This window comes from Lissotriton helveticus, chromosome 2_1 (assembly GCF_964261635.1).
Source record: "Lissotriton helveticus chromosome 2_1, aLisHel1.1, whole genome shotgun sequence".
Classification (NCBI taxonomy): domain Eukaryota; kingdom Metazoa; phylum Chordata; class Amphibia; order Caudata; family Salamandridae; genus Lissotriton; species Lissotriton helveticus.
This window is the reverse complement of record NC_136059.1, coordinates 1,127,531,755-1,127,545,338: the sequence shown is the minus strand read 5'-3', so window position 1 is coordinate 1,127,545,338 and position 13,584 is coordinate 1,127,531,755. Positions and strand designations below refer to the sequence as shown.

General features: G+C 45.5%; 1 protein-coding gene across 1 annotated transcript in view; it reads left to right on the top strand.

Moving 5' to 3' along the window:
* Nucleotides 1-13,584, top strand: part of DENND4C (DENN domain containing 4C) — a 1,285,018-nt gene that overhangs the window by 574,915 nt on the left and 696,519 nt on the right. Inside the window, exon 17 of the mRNA XM_078675962.1 lies at nucleotides 11,376-11,508. Within this exon, the coding sequence (XP_078532088.1) occupies nucleotides 11,376-11,508 (133 nt within the window). The remainder of the gene's footprint in view (nucleotides 1-11,375; nucleotides 11,509-13,584) is intronic.

Below are 13,584 nucleotides of genomic sequence, written 5' to 3'. Positions count from 1 at the left end.
CAGATGCACACTGAGAAATAAGGCTGACACTGATACATGTTTCGTTGTCCATTTATAAGCAGGCTGTGCCAGGGGCGGGGGGGGGGGGGGGGGGAGGGGGTTGGGGCTGGGTGTTGTTTCCTTTTTGGGTTCCTGATACGTTAATTGAGCACTGATATTTGGCCATAATACAACTGGACGATTTGTCTGATTTATGCATGCTGTGCTGCCCTCAAATTCATGATTCTACGATGGTATTTGTACCTAGGTCTCCTCATGGAGCTGCATTCAAACTTGTCATAATTCTGTCTGGGGGTAATGCACAGTCTGCTTATGTATTGTGATGTTTTTCATGCAATAAAATATGTTTTAAAAAAAAAAGAAGGCCTGGAGATCACTCAGCACCGTCGCGGGGGCTCACAAAACATTCGCCATCTGAGAGGTGTACATCAGGTCGGATATTATGCGGATTTTAAGGGGTTGTCTGGCAGTGCACCGGCAGAGCTCTGAGTTAGGTGGCCATTCCTGCTTAAAAAAAAAATATATATATATATATATATATATTTCTTGATAGCTGTGCACCCTGGAATGGAACCTGACGAGGCTCCTGTCTTTACCTATGCACTGCCAACTTACAGACACTCTCTCTTTTGAGTACTTGTACTCAAAACATTGTCTGGCAATTACACGACAAAGAACAGTTTCCTGTGGGACAAAAATGCTTCTTTTGGCTAGTTCCAACTTGCGTTGGTCATTGTAGTGGACAGAGTAGCTGTATTGGTATCAATTTCAAGAGCACCCACAGAGAATCGTCCTCATTTAAAATAAAATAACCATGTTGGTAGGCCCGCGCAATTGGTAAAGCAATAATGGTTATGATTAAACCATGGCAAGCAACAGCTTTCATTTGTTGTTATGGCAACGCAGAGGTGTAACCAGGTGAGCTGCCTGAGTTACATATCCTAACAGCCTGAGATCCACGGTAGGCTAAGCACTATGTGCTGTATGCTTAGTATTAGCAGCACAGTCTTTTAAGTGGATATTGCGCTAGTTTATGACACCCATTTATTTCAGGAAACTTGTCTCTGGAGGCCCACTTATATAAGGTTATGGGGTGTTCTCGTAATTCATGTGGGTGTGTCTCTGGGGGGTAGCTCCATTTTCTTCCACTAAGAGTGCTAAACTAAGAGTGACAATCAAGTATTGTCTTGCCCTTGTTTCCCTATTGTCAAATTATTAGTGGGTAAGCAATTTAAGGTTTCGCTTGCAGACGGATTTTATAGGTCCGTTGTTGAATGACCTATTGGTACAATACCAATACTTGGAATGTGGTTTGAGTCAGTATTATGAAAGTTGCATCATGGAAAAGCAAAATATTATTGAAGAAATTAAGTTATCTCAATGGGTGTCTTGCATAGTTCTACTCAAGAAACAGGGGACACTTTGTATTTGTGTTGATTTCAGAGCTCTAAATAAAAACATTTTGATTGACAAACCTAGTCTTCCTAGCATAAATGAACTGATCTATAGTTAGCGGAGCAACTTTTTTAATAAATAAATTCAAGTTCCACAGAGCACAAGGTTAAATTGACTTGGGATTCCAAGCTTTTGTTATGTTATGTTAAAAAATACTTGTAGAGCGCACGTTCACCAAGCGGTTTCATGGCGCTAATGGCGGAGGGAAGAGAAGCGCAGCAAGGAACTAGATTAGATCACCATAAATAGCTGTGTCAAGCAGTTGTCTAAACTGGGCATAAGAAGTCACAGATCTTAACTCCACAGGGAGGGAGTTCCAAAATTGAGGGGCCAAGATGGTAAATCTAGAGCCACCGTGCTTCTTACGTTTGTAAGAAGACCTTGCCAGCAGATTCAAGTGGGAGGATCGCAAATCTCGAGAGGGGATGTAGCGTCGAATCTTGGAAGAGATGAAGGTTGGGCTATTGCTGTGAAGGGCTTTAAAGATAGTGCATCCCAGCTTGAAAGCACACCTCTCGGCCACAGGTAGCCAATGTAGATTCTTCATAATAGGTTTGACGTGCTGCCACTCGGTTAGATGAAAAATAAGTCTAGCGGCTTGATATTGAACCAACTGCAGGCGTCTCAGTTGATAAGCTGGGATACCAACATACAATGAATTAAGCGATACCAAAGGGGATGATGGATGGAGCGTTTGAGCAAATCAAACACTCGCCCCCAGTCAACTGTTCTGGGTTTAATCCATCACCATTCTTTAGCTCACTTCACAGCCCCAGTTCAGACATGGCCATATGCTAATCAGTCTGACCCTATGCCTCATGGGAACAGTCCAGCCCGAACTGCCAAGCCATGTCTTCCCTGAATCGGAAACAAGCATCCTGGGACCGGTTTCGGATTCATAATCCTCATCCGCCAGGCTATCTTGAATCCAGTGGTAGAGTGAGCAAGGGACCACATCTGGGCATACCCTGCCACCTCAGGGCGAACAAAGCGATACCAAAAGGGATCTTGTGTGTTTTGCTGCTCACCCTATGTGGGAAGGGTATTCCCAGACTTGGGTCCCGTGCTCACTAAGCCACTGAAATCAAGCTATCCTGGCTGAAGATAACTGATAGCCTGAAACCGGTCCTAGGATGCTTGATTCCGGTCCAGGGAAGACATGGCTTGGCAGTTCGGGGTGGACTGTTCCCATGAGGCACAGGGTCAAGACTGATTTGTAAATGGCCATGTCTAAACTGGGGTGGCTTGGTGAGCAAAATAACGATGGATTAAACCCTGATCTGTGACTGGGGGTGAATGGTTGCCATTGTGCAACATTACGTCCATCTTGTGTGTTTTGCTGAACATACAATGAATTAGCATAGTCCAATTGGAAAATAACCAAGGCTAAGATAGCCAAGGTCAAAGCTTCCCTAGACAAGAATCATGCTGATCTTTCTTATTCTCCGCAGTTGGATAAAACCAGCTGAGTCCACTGAGCCGATCTGGGTGTTCATGGACAAGTCTTTGGAGATCACTATTCCCAAACTTTTAGCAGACCTAACTGGCGCAGGCGAATTACCCAGAGAGGATGGCCAAAAGTTGGAATGCCACAGGTTGGAAGTGCAACCCATGAGAATAAGCTTGGTTTTATATGGGTTCAACTTAAGTTGATTGGTATTCATCCAGTCACTAATGAAGATCATGGTGTCTTGAAAGTTGGATACTGAGGAAGCTATGGAATTGATGTCGAACACCAATTGAAGGTCATCAGTATAGTTGTACGTTCCTATCTTCCTTTCTCTCAGTGCGCGACTTAAGGGACAGAGATGCAAATTAAAACGGAGGGGAGGGAGAGAGGAGCCCTGTGGAACCCCACATGTCAATTCCTTCTTTTTGGAAGAGAAGCTACCAAGCCGCTTTAATGACATTTATCATACCTCTTTGGTTATTTATTTATTTTTGGTTTACTGTCTATGTCCTCTCTTTCAGAGTCATATTTTATGGTATAAAAGACCTGCGTTCTTGTGGCAGAAATTTCCAGGACATTATGCTGGTGTACAAAAAATATTAAATAACACAATTTGATTGTGTATGAAGTATGTTCTACACAAACACGATTTGTGTTATGTGCTGAAGAATGTTTTGCTAAAAAAAACATTTTAATAAAATAGATTATCTTGGTCCACTAATTCTGGTAACAGCATTGTACTACAAGAAAGTCAGTCATGACGAGTACAACCTATTCAAGCCTAAACTAGTGATGGCCTCTCAAAGGTCCTTTCCCACATGTCACTCCCTCCGGTAGTGTAAACGATCTTGAAACTGTTAAGAATGATAGTGCCATACATTGGATTTGTCTCTGAATGCACATTTACACCCGCATTATTTACAGGAATGTCTTGTCAGTCAGTGAATATAAGAGACCAGTGATCGCGAGGTTCTAGGGCCCTGTGTTCAGCACAAACCTCAGTGGCGGGACAATGTGAACTTGTTACTGGGCAGATCGTTTCTCGACTTTGTGCCACATGTGACTATCAACATAAAACCATCCCTAATAGATAGGGAAACTTCAATGAAGCACCTCGCCATTCAAGGCAGTGGATTCCTCGTTGACAGCTGACATTTATGGCTGTTCAAATTAGCTCTGTGTGTTCCAAACAGCAGAGTGATACCAGTTTGCACAGACAATAGGACCGCCATACACTACATACAAAATCAAGGGGTTATATACCCATCACAACATTTCAAGCAGATAGGAAGATACCTATTTTACTTTGCAGACTGTTTCCACCTGTATTCTGTTTTATACCATTTCTACCTAGTAAAAAGATGTTCGAGGCATGTGGGCTGCTGAATTCATATCTGTGCATAGATCGCCGCCTAGTGTTGGGTCCGGATGAGTGCACATTGTTATCCTGGAAGAGTCTTCGAAGTATCACGAGATAGTTGGCTCCTCCCTCGGACTACAGTGCGCATGGGCATCCTCTCCATCCCCAGATTGTTTTTCTCCGCCATTGGGTTCGGATGTACTTTCCTACTCTCCAAGTTCGGAATCAAGAAAACTTCTTTAAAGGCCAAAAGGCCTTTGGATACCGTCGGTATTGTTAAGCGCTCGGTGCGATACACTTTTTACAACTCGGTTGCACTCCAGTCGTCGAATCGGGCCGTGAGGCCTTCTCGACACCACGTGGACCGACCGTCGATGGAACGAAGTCCATTGAAGTTCTGCCCTCAGTGCAACTCAAAGTTCCCGCACACAGACAAGCATCCAGTTTGCAACAAATGCCTATCTCCGGATCACAACGAAGATAGTTGCCTGGCCTGTGCCTAGTTCCGATCAAAGAAGACTATTCGGAATCGACATGCGGCGAGGCAAGAAATGCAACGATCGGCGCCGGAGCCCGATAACATCTTCGGGGACGATGAAGATCTAGCAAGCGCCGAAGACTCAGACCGAGACGACGGACAATACTCGGAGACCGACTCCGAATATTACCCCGAAGAGGGAGAACTAATCGTCGATCTCGAGGACTATGATCAGGACATTGTAGCAGTTGAAGACGACTCCGATGACGGCGAGGGGCGAACCGTGAGTACACCGCCCCACATAGACACTACACCCCTATCAGAGACTCAGGTCGAGGCATCGCCATCAGGCCTTAGCCGAGACCAACAACCTCGTTCTGCAGCCCCGCCAAGCCGCCCGGCTAAGAACATATCTAAAGAGACCTCTGAGACACATCACAAGACATCGGTTCCATCGAAACCGAAAGTAGTCGACAATACGGTCTTCGGACCGAATTACGTCGACCCGAAGGTATCGAAGCCTAAAGGCGTCGGCCCGAAGGCCACAATACCCTTGAAACCAAAAAACGTTGAGTCGACATTGAAGACCAAAGCAGTCGAGTCGAGCTCCAAGTCAAAGGCCGTCCAGTCGACCTCGAAGCAAAAACACGTCCAGTCGACACAAAAACACAAGCAAGTCGAATTGACCCCCAAAAAACACGTTGAATCGAGCAAATCAGCCTCAGGTATCGACAAGGGGAACAAACCAGTCGACAACAAAACAAGGCCTACGCCCAAAACTACCGTTGACCCGAAAACGAAGGCGGTCGAAAAGAAATCGTTCGATCCGAAGAACATTGACCCGAAAAAGGGCGTCGACCCAAAACAGCAGGCTCCAAAACAACATAAAGAGACCGTCAAACCGACAACACCGCTCGGTCCGAAAAAAGTTGTGAAGCCAGCAAAAGACTTTCAACAAACAAAACCTGTTGGAAAAACAACCAAAGGTGATACAACCACCTAAAACGGTCGAGGCCCCAAAAACCATCGACCCGAAGAAACAAAAACCAAAGGCTGTAACACTAAAACCAAGGACTGTCGAAGAGGAGCTTCTTCACCCAGATTCCTCCACAGAGAACCAGTCAAAAATCTACATTGATCCAAAAACTGGTAAAGTGACTGTCTATACTAAAAAGAAAAGGCCTCTACCAACTGAAGACTTTTCCAGGATCCCCCTAAAGAAAAAGAGAGACTGTGCTACCTCTCCTATACTCTTTGAACCTATCACTCCTGCTATGCCTACTACTCCTTATAACACTAACTCACCAACACGCTCTGACTACAACCCTAATGAAGATCAGGACGCAAATGTAGGTTTTGGCTATCCACAAAACCCAGATACAGAGCCAGACACACAGCCATGGAGTGCGGGAGGGGAACCAGACAATGAGGGGACTCTGCCCAATACAGACCCTGCAGTATACCCTACTAAACCATCACCCACAAAGGATACAGTGGCATTTAATTCTCTGTTGGATAGAGCAGCAACCTACCACAATGTAGAGATGCACTCTGATGCGATTGAGGAAGACTTCCTCTTTGATACACTCACAACATCTGAAAGACACGTTAAAACACTCCCAATGCTAAAAGGGGTGTTAAAACACGCAGGTGACATTTTTAAAGACACTGCTAGAGCCAGGGTCATAAACCCCAGAATTGAGAACAAATACAGAGCTGCACCTATAGATCCTACATTCATCAAAGGACAGCTACCCCTAGATTCCTTAGTGGTATCAAACGCACGTAAGTGTGCAAACTCAGACTACTGGTGAGGCAGCACCTCCAGACAAGGAATCTAAGATATTTGAGGCATCAGGCAAGAGAGTGGCAGCTCAGGCAGCAAACTCCTGGAGAATAGCCAATACACAGTCCTTGCTAGCCAGATATGATAGGGCGCACTACGACAGTTTGGAAGAAATTCTCCAACACTTGCCTGAACCCTACAAACAGCAGACAGATGAACTTATACAAGAGGGAAAGCTCATCACCAATGCATCCATTAAGTGTGCGCTAGACTCGGCAGTCACAGCTGCCAGATCCATCAATACCAGCGTGCTCATAAGGCGACAAGCATGGCTTCGTATATCAGGCTTTAAGAATGAAGTCCAATCTACAATTCTTAATCAGCCAGTTAACCCAGATTTTTTATTTGGTCCAGCAGTTGATTCAATTCTGGACAAAATGAAAAAGGATGCAGAAACTGCAAAATCTATGGGGGCACTTCAGTCCCAACAACACCGGGGCTCCTTTCGTCGCTCCAATTACAGAGGAGGAGCGCGAGGAACATCACAGCAATCCTCCAACTACAAAACTAACACACAATCCACATATAACAAGAACACCAGCAGGGGTGGTTATAGAGGAAACAATACCAAGGGCAGAGGTCGTGGAGGCAATGCAAATAGATCCTCCACTAACACAAAGCAGTGACTTCTGTACACTCCCCCCCAGACCACATAACACCAGTCGGGGGAAGAATAGAACAATTTCAACAAGTCTGGTTAAATATCACCACAGACAAATGGTTCAGGCAAATTATCCAACATGGCTATTGCCTAGAGCTCACCTCGACTCCACCCAACATACCACCCGTGCACCGTCCTATGTCACAGGAACATATAACATTACTTCAGCAAGAGGTCATCAGTATGCTGCAAAAGGGGGCCATATAACCAGTCCCACTGCAACATCAGGGAACAGGAGTATACTCCCTATACTTCCTAATTTCAAAGAAGGACGGGTCGCTCAGGCCAATATTGGACCTCAGGCCCCTCAACCTCTACATTCTGTCAGAGCATTTTAACATGCTCACTCTCGAGCAAGTCTTACCATTACTTCGCCAAGGAGACTTCCTAGCAACTTTAGACCTCAAAAATGCATACTTTCATATACCAATACACCCTGCTCACAGAAAGTATCTGAGGTTCACCATTCAAGGGCAACACTACCAGTTCAAAGTCCTGCCATTTGGAGTGACAACAGCTCCAAGAGTGTTCACCAAATGTCTAGCTACAGTGGCAGCACATCTCAGAAGGCAACACATACATGTGTATCCTTATCTGGACGACTGGCTAATACACGCGCCAACAGCCCAGCAATGTGCCGACAACATGTCAAAGACCATACACCTGCTGCACAGTTTAGGATTCTCGCTAAACTACCCAAAGCCACACCTACAACCCTCCTACGTCCAACAGTACCTGGGAGCGACAATAGATACCCTGTCAGCAAAAGCATATCCCAACACAGCTCAAGTCCAGGGAATGCAGACGCTCATACAAAAGTTCAGACCCCAACACTCACTACCAGCTCGAGTGTTTATGCAGCTAATAGGCATGATGGCCTTGTGCATATTCATAGTCCCTCACGCCAGACTACATATGCGTCCGCTGCAAGAATGCCTAACAAGGCAATGGAACCAGGCTCAAGGGCAATTAAAAGACCTAGTGTTGGTGACCAGTCGTGCATACAACTCTCTGCATTGGTGGAATCCACAAAACCTTTGCAAAGGTCGACTGTTCCAAGAGCCTGTTCCACAAATAGTGTTAACAGCGGACGCATCCCTACTCGGATGGGGAGCCCATGTCCTACACTACACAGTACAGGGACCGACTGCCGGAGTTCGAGTCGCTTGCGGGACTGCTCCCGCCTAGCTTTCGAAGTCAGGGCCCAACAGTCAGAGCAGGTCTTGTCGTCGTGATCGAGGCAGTGGAGACACCGACGCAATCCTCACAGGGTTTGAAACCTGGCATCCCTACCGGCACCGATTGGAGTCGAAGACTCGAAAAAGGCTGATCAAAAGTAGAGTTAGTCAAAAAGTGACTAAGGTACCACTTTTTCCGGATCTGCGCTGCTGGCGCGGAAAAAAGAACTGACGTCAGCATGCGGAGGCGGCGTCTAAGTACTCCCGACGACGTCATCACGGAGCCCACGACGCCGACGACGGACGCGGAGCCGCAGACGACGCCTACCGACGCGCAAGGGTACTGCTACGCAAAAGTTTCTGGATCCAGTCTGACGCCTGGGGATATTCTAAGGTAAGGAATCTAATACTAACTAATGTCTCTTACAGATGTATCGTTACACAAGTAGTAACTTGTGCGCCACAAGCGAAAACGCAAAATGCCAGTACTTTGCCGCCAGGTTCCCACATCCGCAGTCGCAAGGCAATGCGATATGGATGAACTGGTCAGGCAAATTTGCGTACGCTTTTCCCCCAGCTCCACTAATACCGCTGGTGGCACGCAAACTGCGCCAGCATTCACTAACAATGATCCTAGTTGCTCCCATGTGGGCGAGGCAACCATGGTACACAACGTTCCTAGAACTATCAGTAGTGCCTCATCAAAGAGTGCGACTAACACCCAGTCTTCTAACGCAGAACCATGGCGAAATCCAACACCCAGATCCTCAACAGCTGAACCTAGCGATCTGGCTCCTGAAATACTAGAATTTGGATACCTCAACTTGCCTCCAGACTGCATGAATATTATCAAAGAGGCAAGGAAACCCACTACCAGAGCATGCTATGCAGCAAAGTGGAAGCGTTTCGTCATTTACTGTAACAACAATGACATTAACCCGCTTGATGCTTCCACTCAAAACATCATTTGCTACCTATTGCACCTCCAACGGTGCAATTTCGCTTTTTCTTCCATCAGAATACACCTAGCTGCGTTAGCAGCATACCTGCAAAACAGGCAACACCTTTCACTATTCAGGGTGCCAGCAATTAAAGCATTCATGGAAGGACTTAAACGTGTAATTCCTCCCCGACACCCACCTTCACCAGTCTGGAATCTAAACGTTGTTTTAACCAGACTAATGGGACCACCCTTTGAGCCACTGCACTCATGCGAACTACAATTTCTTAGTTGGAAAGTGGCTTTCCTTATTGCCATTACTTCACTTAGAAGAGTTAGTGAGCTTCAAGCACTAACTATTCAAGAGCCATTTATTCAGGTACATGCAAATAGAGTAGTTCTTAGAACAAACCCCAAGTTCATGCCAAAGGTGGTATCCCATTTCCATATAAATCAAACTATAGAACTGTCCGTGTTCTTTCAGAACCCACAAACAGTAGCTGAAAGTGCCTTGCATACCCTTGATGTCAAAAGAGCTCTGCTATATTACATAGACAGAACTAAAACATTTCGCAAAACAAAACAATTGTTTGTTGCCTTCTCACCACAACACAAGGGTAACCCTATTTCAAAATCAGGTATAGATGGATAGTTAAGTGCATACAAATATGTTATTTGAAAGCAAAACGCACCTTAACAGTCCCCCCTAGAGCGCATTCCACACGTAAGCTAGGGGCATCCATGGCTTTCCTGGGAAATATTCCTTTACACAAAATTTGCAGAGCAGCCACATGGTCAACCACACATACATTTACAAAACACTACTGTGTAAATGTACATTCAAAACAGCAAGCAGTTGTAGGACAGGCTGTTCTCAAAACTCTTTTCCAGACTGCCGCAGCTGACACAGGTAGCCACCGCTAAGGGAGATACTCCTATACATTCTATGCACAGATATGAATTCAGCAGCCCACATGCCTCGAACGGATTATGCTACTTACCAGTATGCATCTGTTCTTGGCATGTAGGGCTGCTGACATTCATATCGCCCACCCACCTCCCCGGTGCCTGTCGCAGCTGCAGCATTCACTCTTTGCATGAACATCTTACTGTACTATACTCCATCTCTGCCACAATGGCGAAAAACAATCTGGAGATGGAGAGGATGCCCATGCGCACTGTAGTCAGAGGGAGGAGCCACCTATCTCGTAATACTTCGAAGACTCTTCCAGGACAACAATGTGCAATCATCCGGACCCAACACTAGGCGGCGATCTATGCACAGATATGAATGTCAGAAGCCCTACATGCCAAGAACAGATGCATACTGGTAAGTAGCATATTCCTTACTATAGTATTACTTCGCTGGAAAGGGAAGAAAACAATCAGAGGTGAAGTCTGTCAATGTGCATTATGACTTTTATGAGTCACTTTGAAACCAAAGGCACGTTTTCAAAGAAAAGCAATTGTAAATTTTCATGCCCAGCAGTAAATGACTGGGGTGTGTACAACGTGATCTACAGCACTATTGGCAGCAAACTGATTGTTACAGATAAGTAAAGTTTTTCTTCTGAAGTCTTGCTTGGCAAAGTGCAATGTCATTGATATTTAGTCATAAATGTTGCATCTAAGGTACAGTAGTTTGATTTATGTATGACACCCGTGTTGCATGTTAATCCAGTTCAACACCGTGATCAAGAAGTAGATCGTCATCCTTGTGGTTTAAAATTTCGTGAAATGTTCAGAAAGTTGATTTATTTCATTCAGTTAATGTTTTGTGTGTACAAATGAGCATATGTTAGATCTATTAATTTGAAATGTTTAAAATATCATTGGCAAAGGTAATCTAATTAGAATTCTGTCTTTTCAAAGATAGTTTCAAGTTTTGTTAACAAACTAATATTTTGTTACTTCTGTGTTTTTATCTTTTTAATGTTTTTCTAGACTTTTTAATGTCAAGCTGGGATATACATTTGATGATTAATAATGTTTATTTCCTTTTGTTAGCTACACAAACTTCCCAAGATTAGACCTCAAGTTGTTTGACAGACCCCAGGACCCCACTCTTACGTTTAACGGGCATGCATCGTTAAACCGAACATCAAACAGCCCTGCCTTCATTGCCAGGCGGACCAAACAGGTTAACCTTATTTGAAATTAATACCTTGTACATTTTTGAAAGTCTGTTTTATAAATGCTAGATTTAAGGCCACACTCTAATGATTATATTTAGGTATGTTAAAGAGGCTAATGAAGGGCAAGTTCTCCAATAATGTTGGTACAGCAGGTTGGGAGTGAGCACGACCATTAGATGAATGAGCATTTATTGTTTTAAGCAGCCTGAAAATGTAGGTCGATTTGTTTTGTGTTCAGTTGAAAACGTCTTTATCTCCCAGTCTGTTAGACCTGGCACCATTGGCGTAGGTCTCCCTTCCATTTTTTGCTGTTGCCACCTATGTTTTGGCTATATGTTCTGTTGGTCTAGATGCTTTGGGCCCTGTGCCACTGCTATTCAGTGCCACGGTGCAAGTGCTCCCTATTGTAATTGTTATGGATTAGTGACTCCATAATTGGCTTATTTGATTTACTTGTCAGACCCTAGTATAGTGCAATGTGTGTGTGCCCAGGGCTTGTAAATCAAATGCTGCTGGTGGGTTTGCAGCGCTGATTGTGCCACCCACCGGAGCAGCTTGTAACCTATGGCTCAGGCCTGCCATTGCAGAGCCTGTGTGCAGCCTGGTACTGCCATGTTGACTTGGCAAGTGCACCCACTTGCCAGTCCCTAAAACCTTCCCTTTTCTACATTTTAGTCACCCCTAAGGTAGGCCCAAGGGCAGGGTGCATTGTATGTAAAAGGTAGGACATGCCCTGATATGTGTGGCATGTCCTGATAGTGAATTACAGCCATTTACGTGTTTCACTATTGCAAGGCAACCTGTTCCCCATAGGCCAGAATGGGCAGTTTGATTATAACATCTTATAATCCTAACTGACTCAGGGAACTAGGTAGAATTTCGAGTTTAGTATGCCTGAACTCAGAATGACAAAATACATCTTTTAGTGAAGTTGGTTTTTAACATTCTGTGTTTGAAAATACCACTTTTAGAAAGTAGGTATTTTCTTGCCTAACTATCCAAGCTGCCTTTGCTAGGTTTGTAAGTGACAGGGGCTGGGGGGCTCCAGGAGACAGGGTGAGTCAGCACAGGGCTGAATAGACCTAACTGCATGTAGAGTGGTGGGAGGAGTTGCACCTGGGCCTGAATAGGGCTGTGCCTGCTTCCACAATGCTGACTCCACCTCCTGTGGTGAGTCTAATGACCCTGGCCCACACTGTCAAAGGAAAGAAGGAGTCCTGTAAACAAAGAGCTCTAGGACTGCACAGAACTGGTTTTGACTAGGCACAGACACTCTGCCTTCAGAGACAAAGGATTTGGGTGTATAAAAGAGGGAACCCAGACCCCCGAACTTTAGATCACTTCTGGGAATCAAGACAAACCTTTGCTGAGGAGAAGAACCAGGAAGCTGAAGGAGGAGACTACCCCTGTGCAGTGTGTTTGGAAGTTGTCCTGCAGTGGTTACTTCACTGCAAAAGAAAGGAGAAGTGGACTGAGTGTGCTTTTCATCAACTTGAAGAAGAATCTCCAAGGGCTTGAACTTGAGCTTACCTCCTGCCTGAAGTCTCAGGGATACAAAACTTCACCAACCAGCTCCCCCCTGAATTCCCTCGCTGGGAATTGAAGTTCTTGCTGTTGTGCTGGGCCTTCTGAGAGACTGGTTGTCGCTGGGAGCTGTAAGCAGCAGCAGTTGCCACGCATCGCCAAGGAAGCGTGCCTCCGCTGCCATCGCATCACCGAAGCGCTTGGCATCACCGTAGAAGCATGCCGCCACCCAAAGGTCACCATCTCATCACCGGAGAAGCGTGTCGCAGAGCCTGTCGCGGCTTAGAAGATCGAGTCGCCTCACGGCCGTCTGGCGTGCACGCATCGCATCAAAGTTGTTGCATCGTAACCAAGACGCCATTTTGTCGCATCGCTCCGGAGAAGAGCATCGCATCGAGGCGCCATCCTGTCGCATCGTACGGGAAACCGACGCATCGCCTCCCTACACAGTAAAGAAGCGAGCATCAACTCCCCTGCGCAGCAGTAAGGAACCGACACATCCACTCCCCTTAGTGTAAGGACCCAACGCATTACCTTCCCTGCGACCCTTTTGTTTG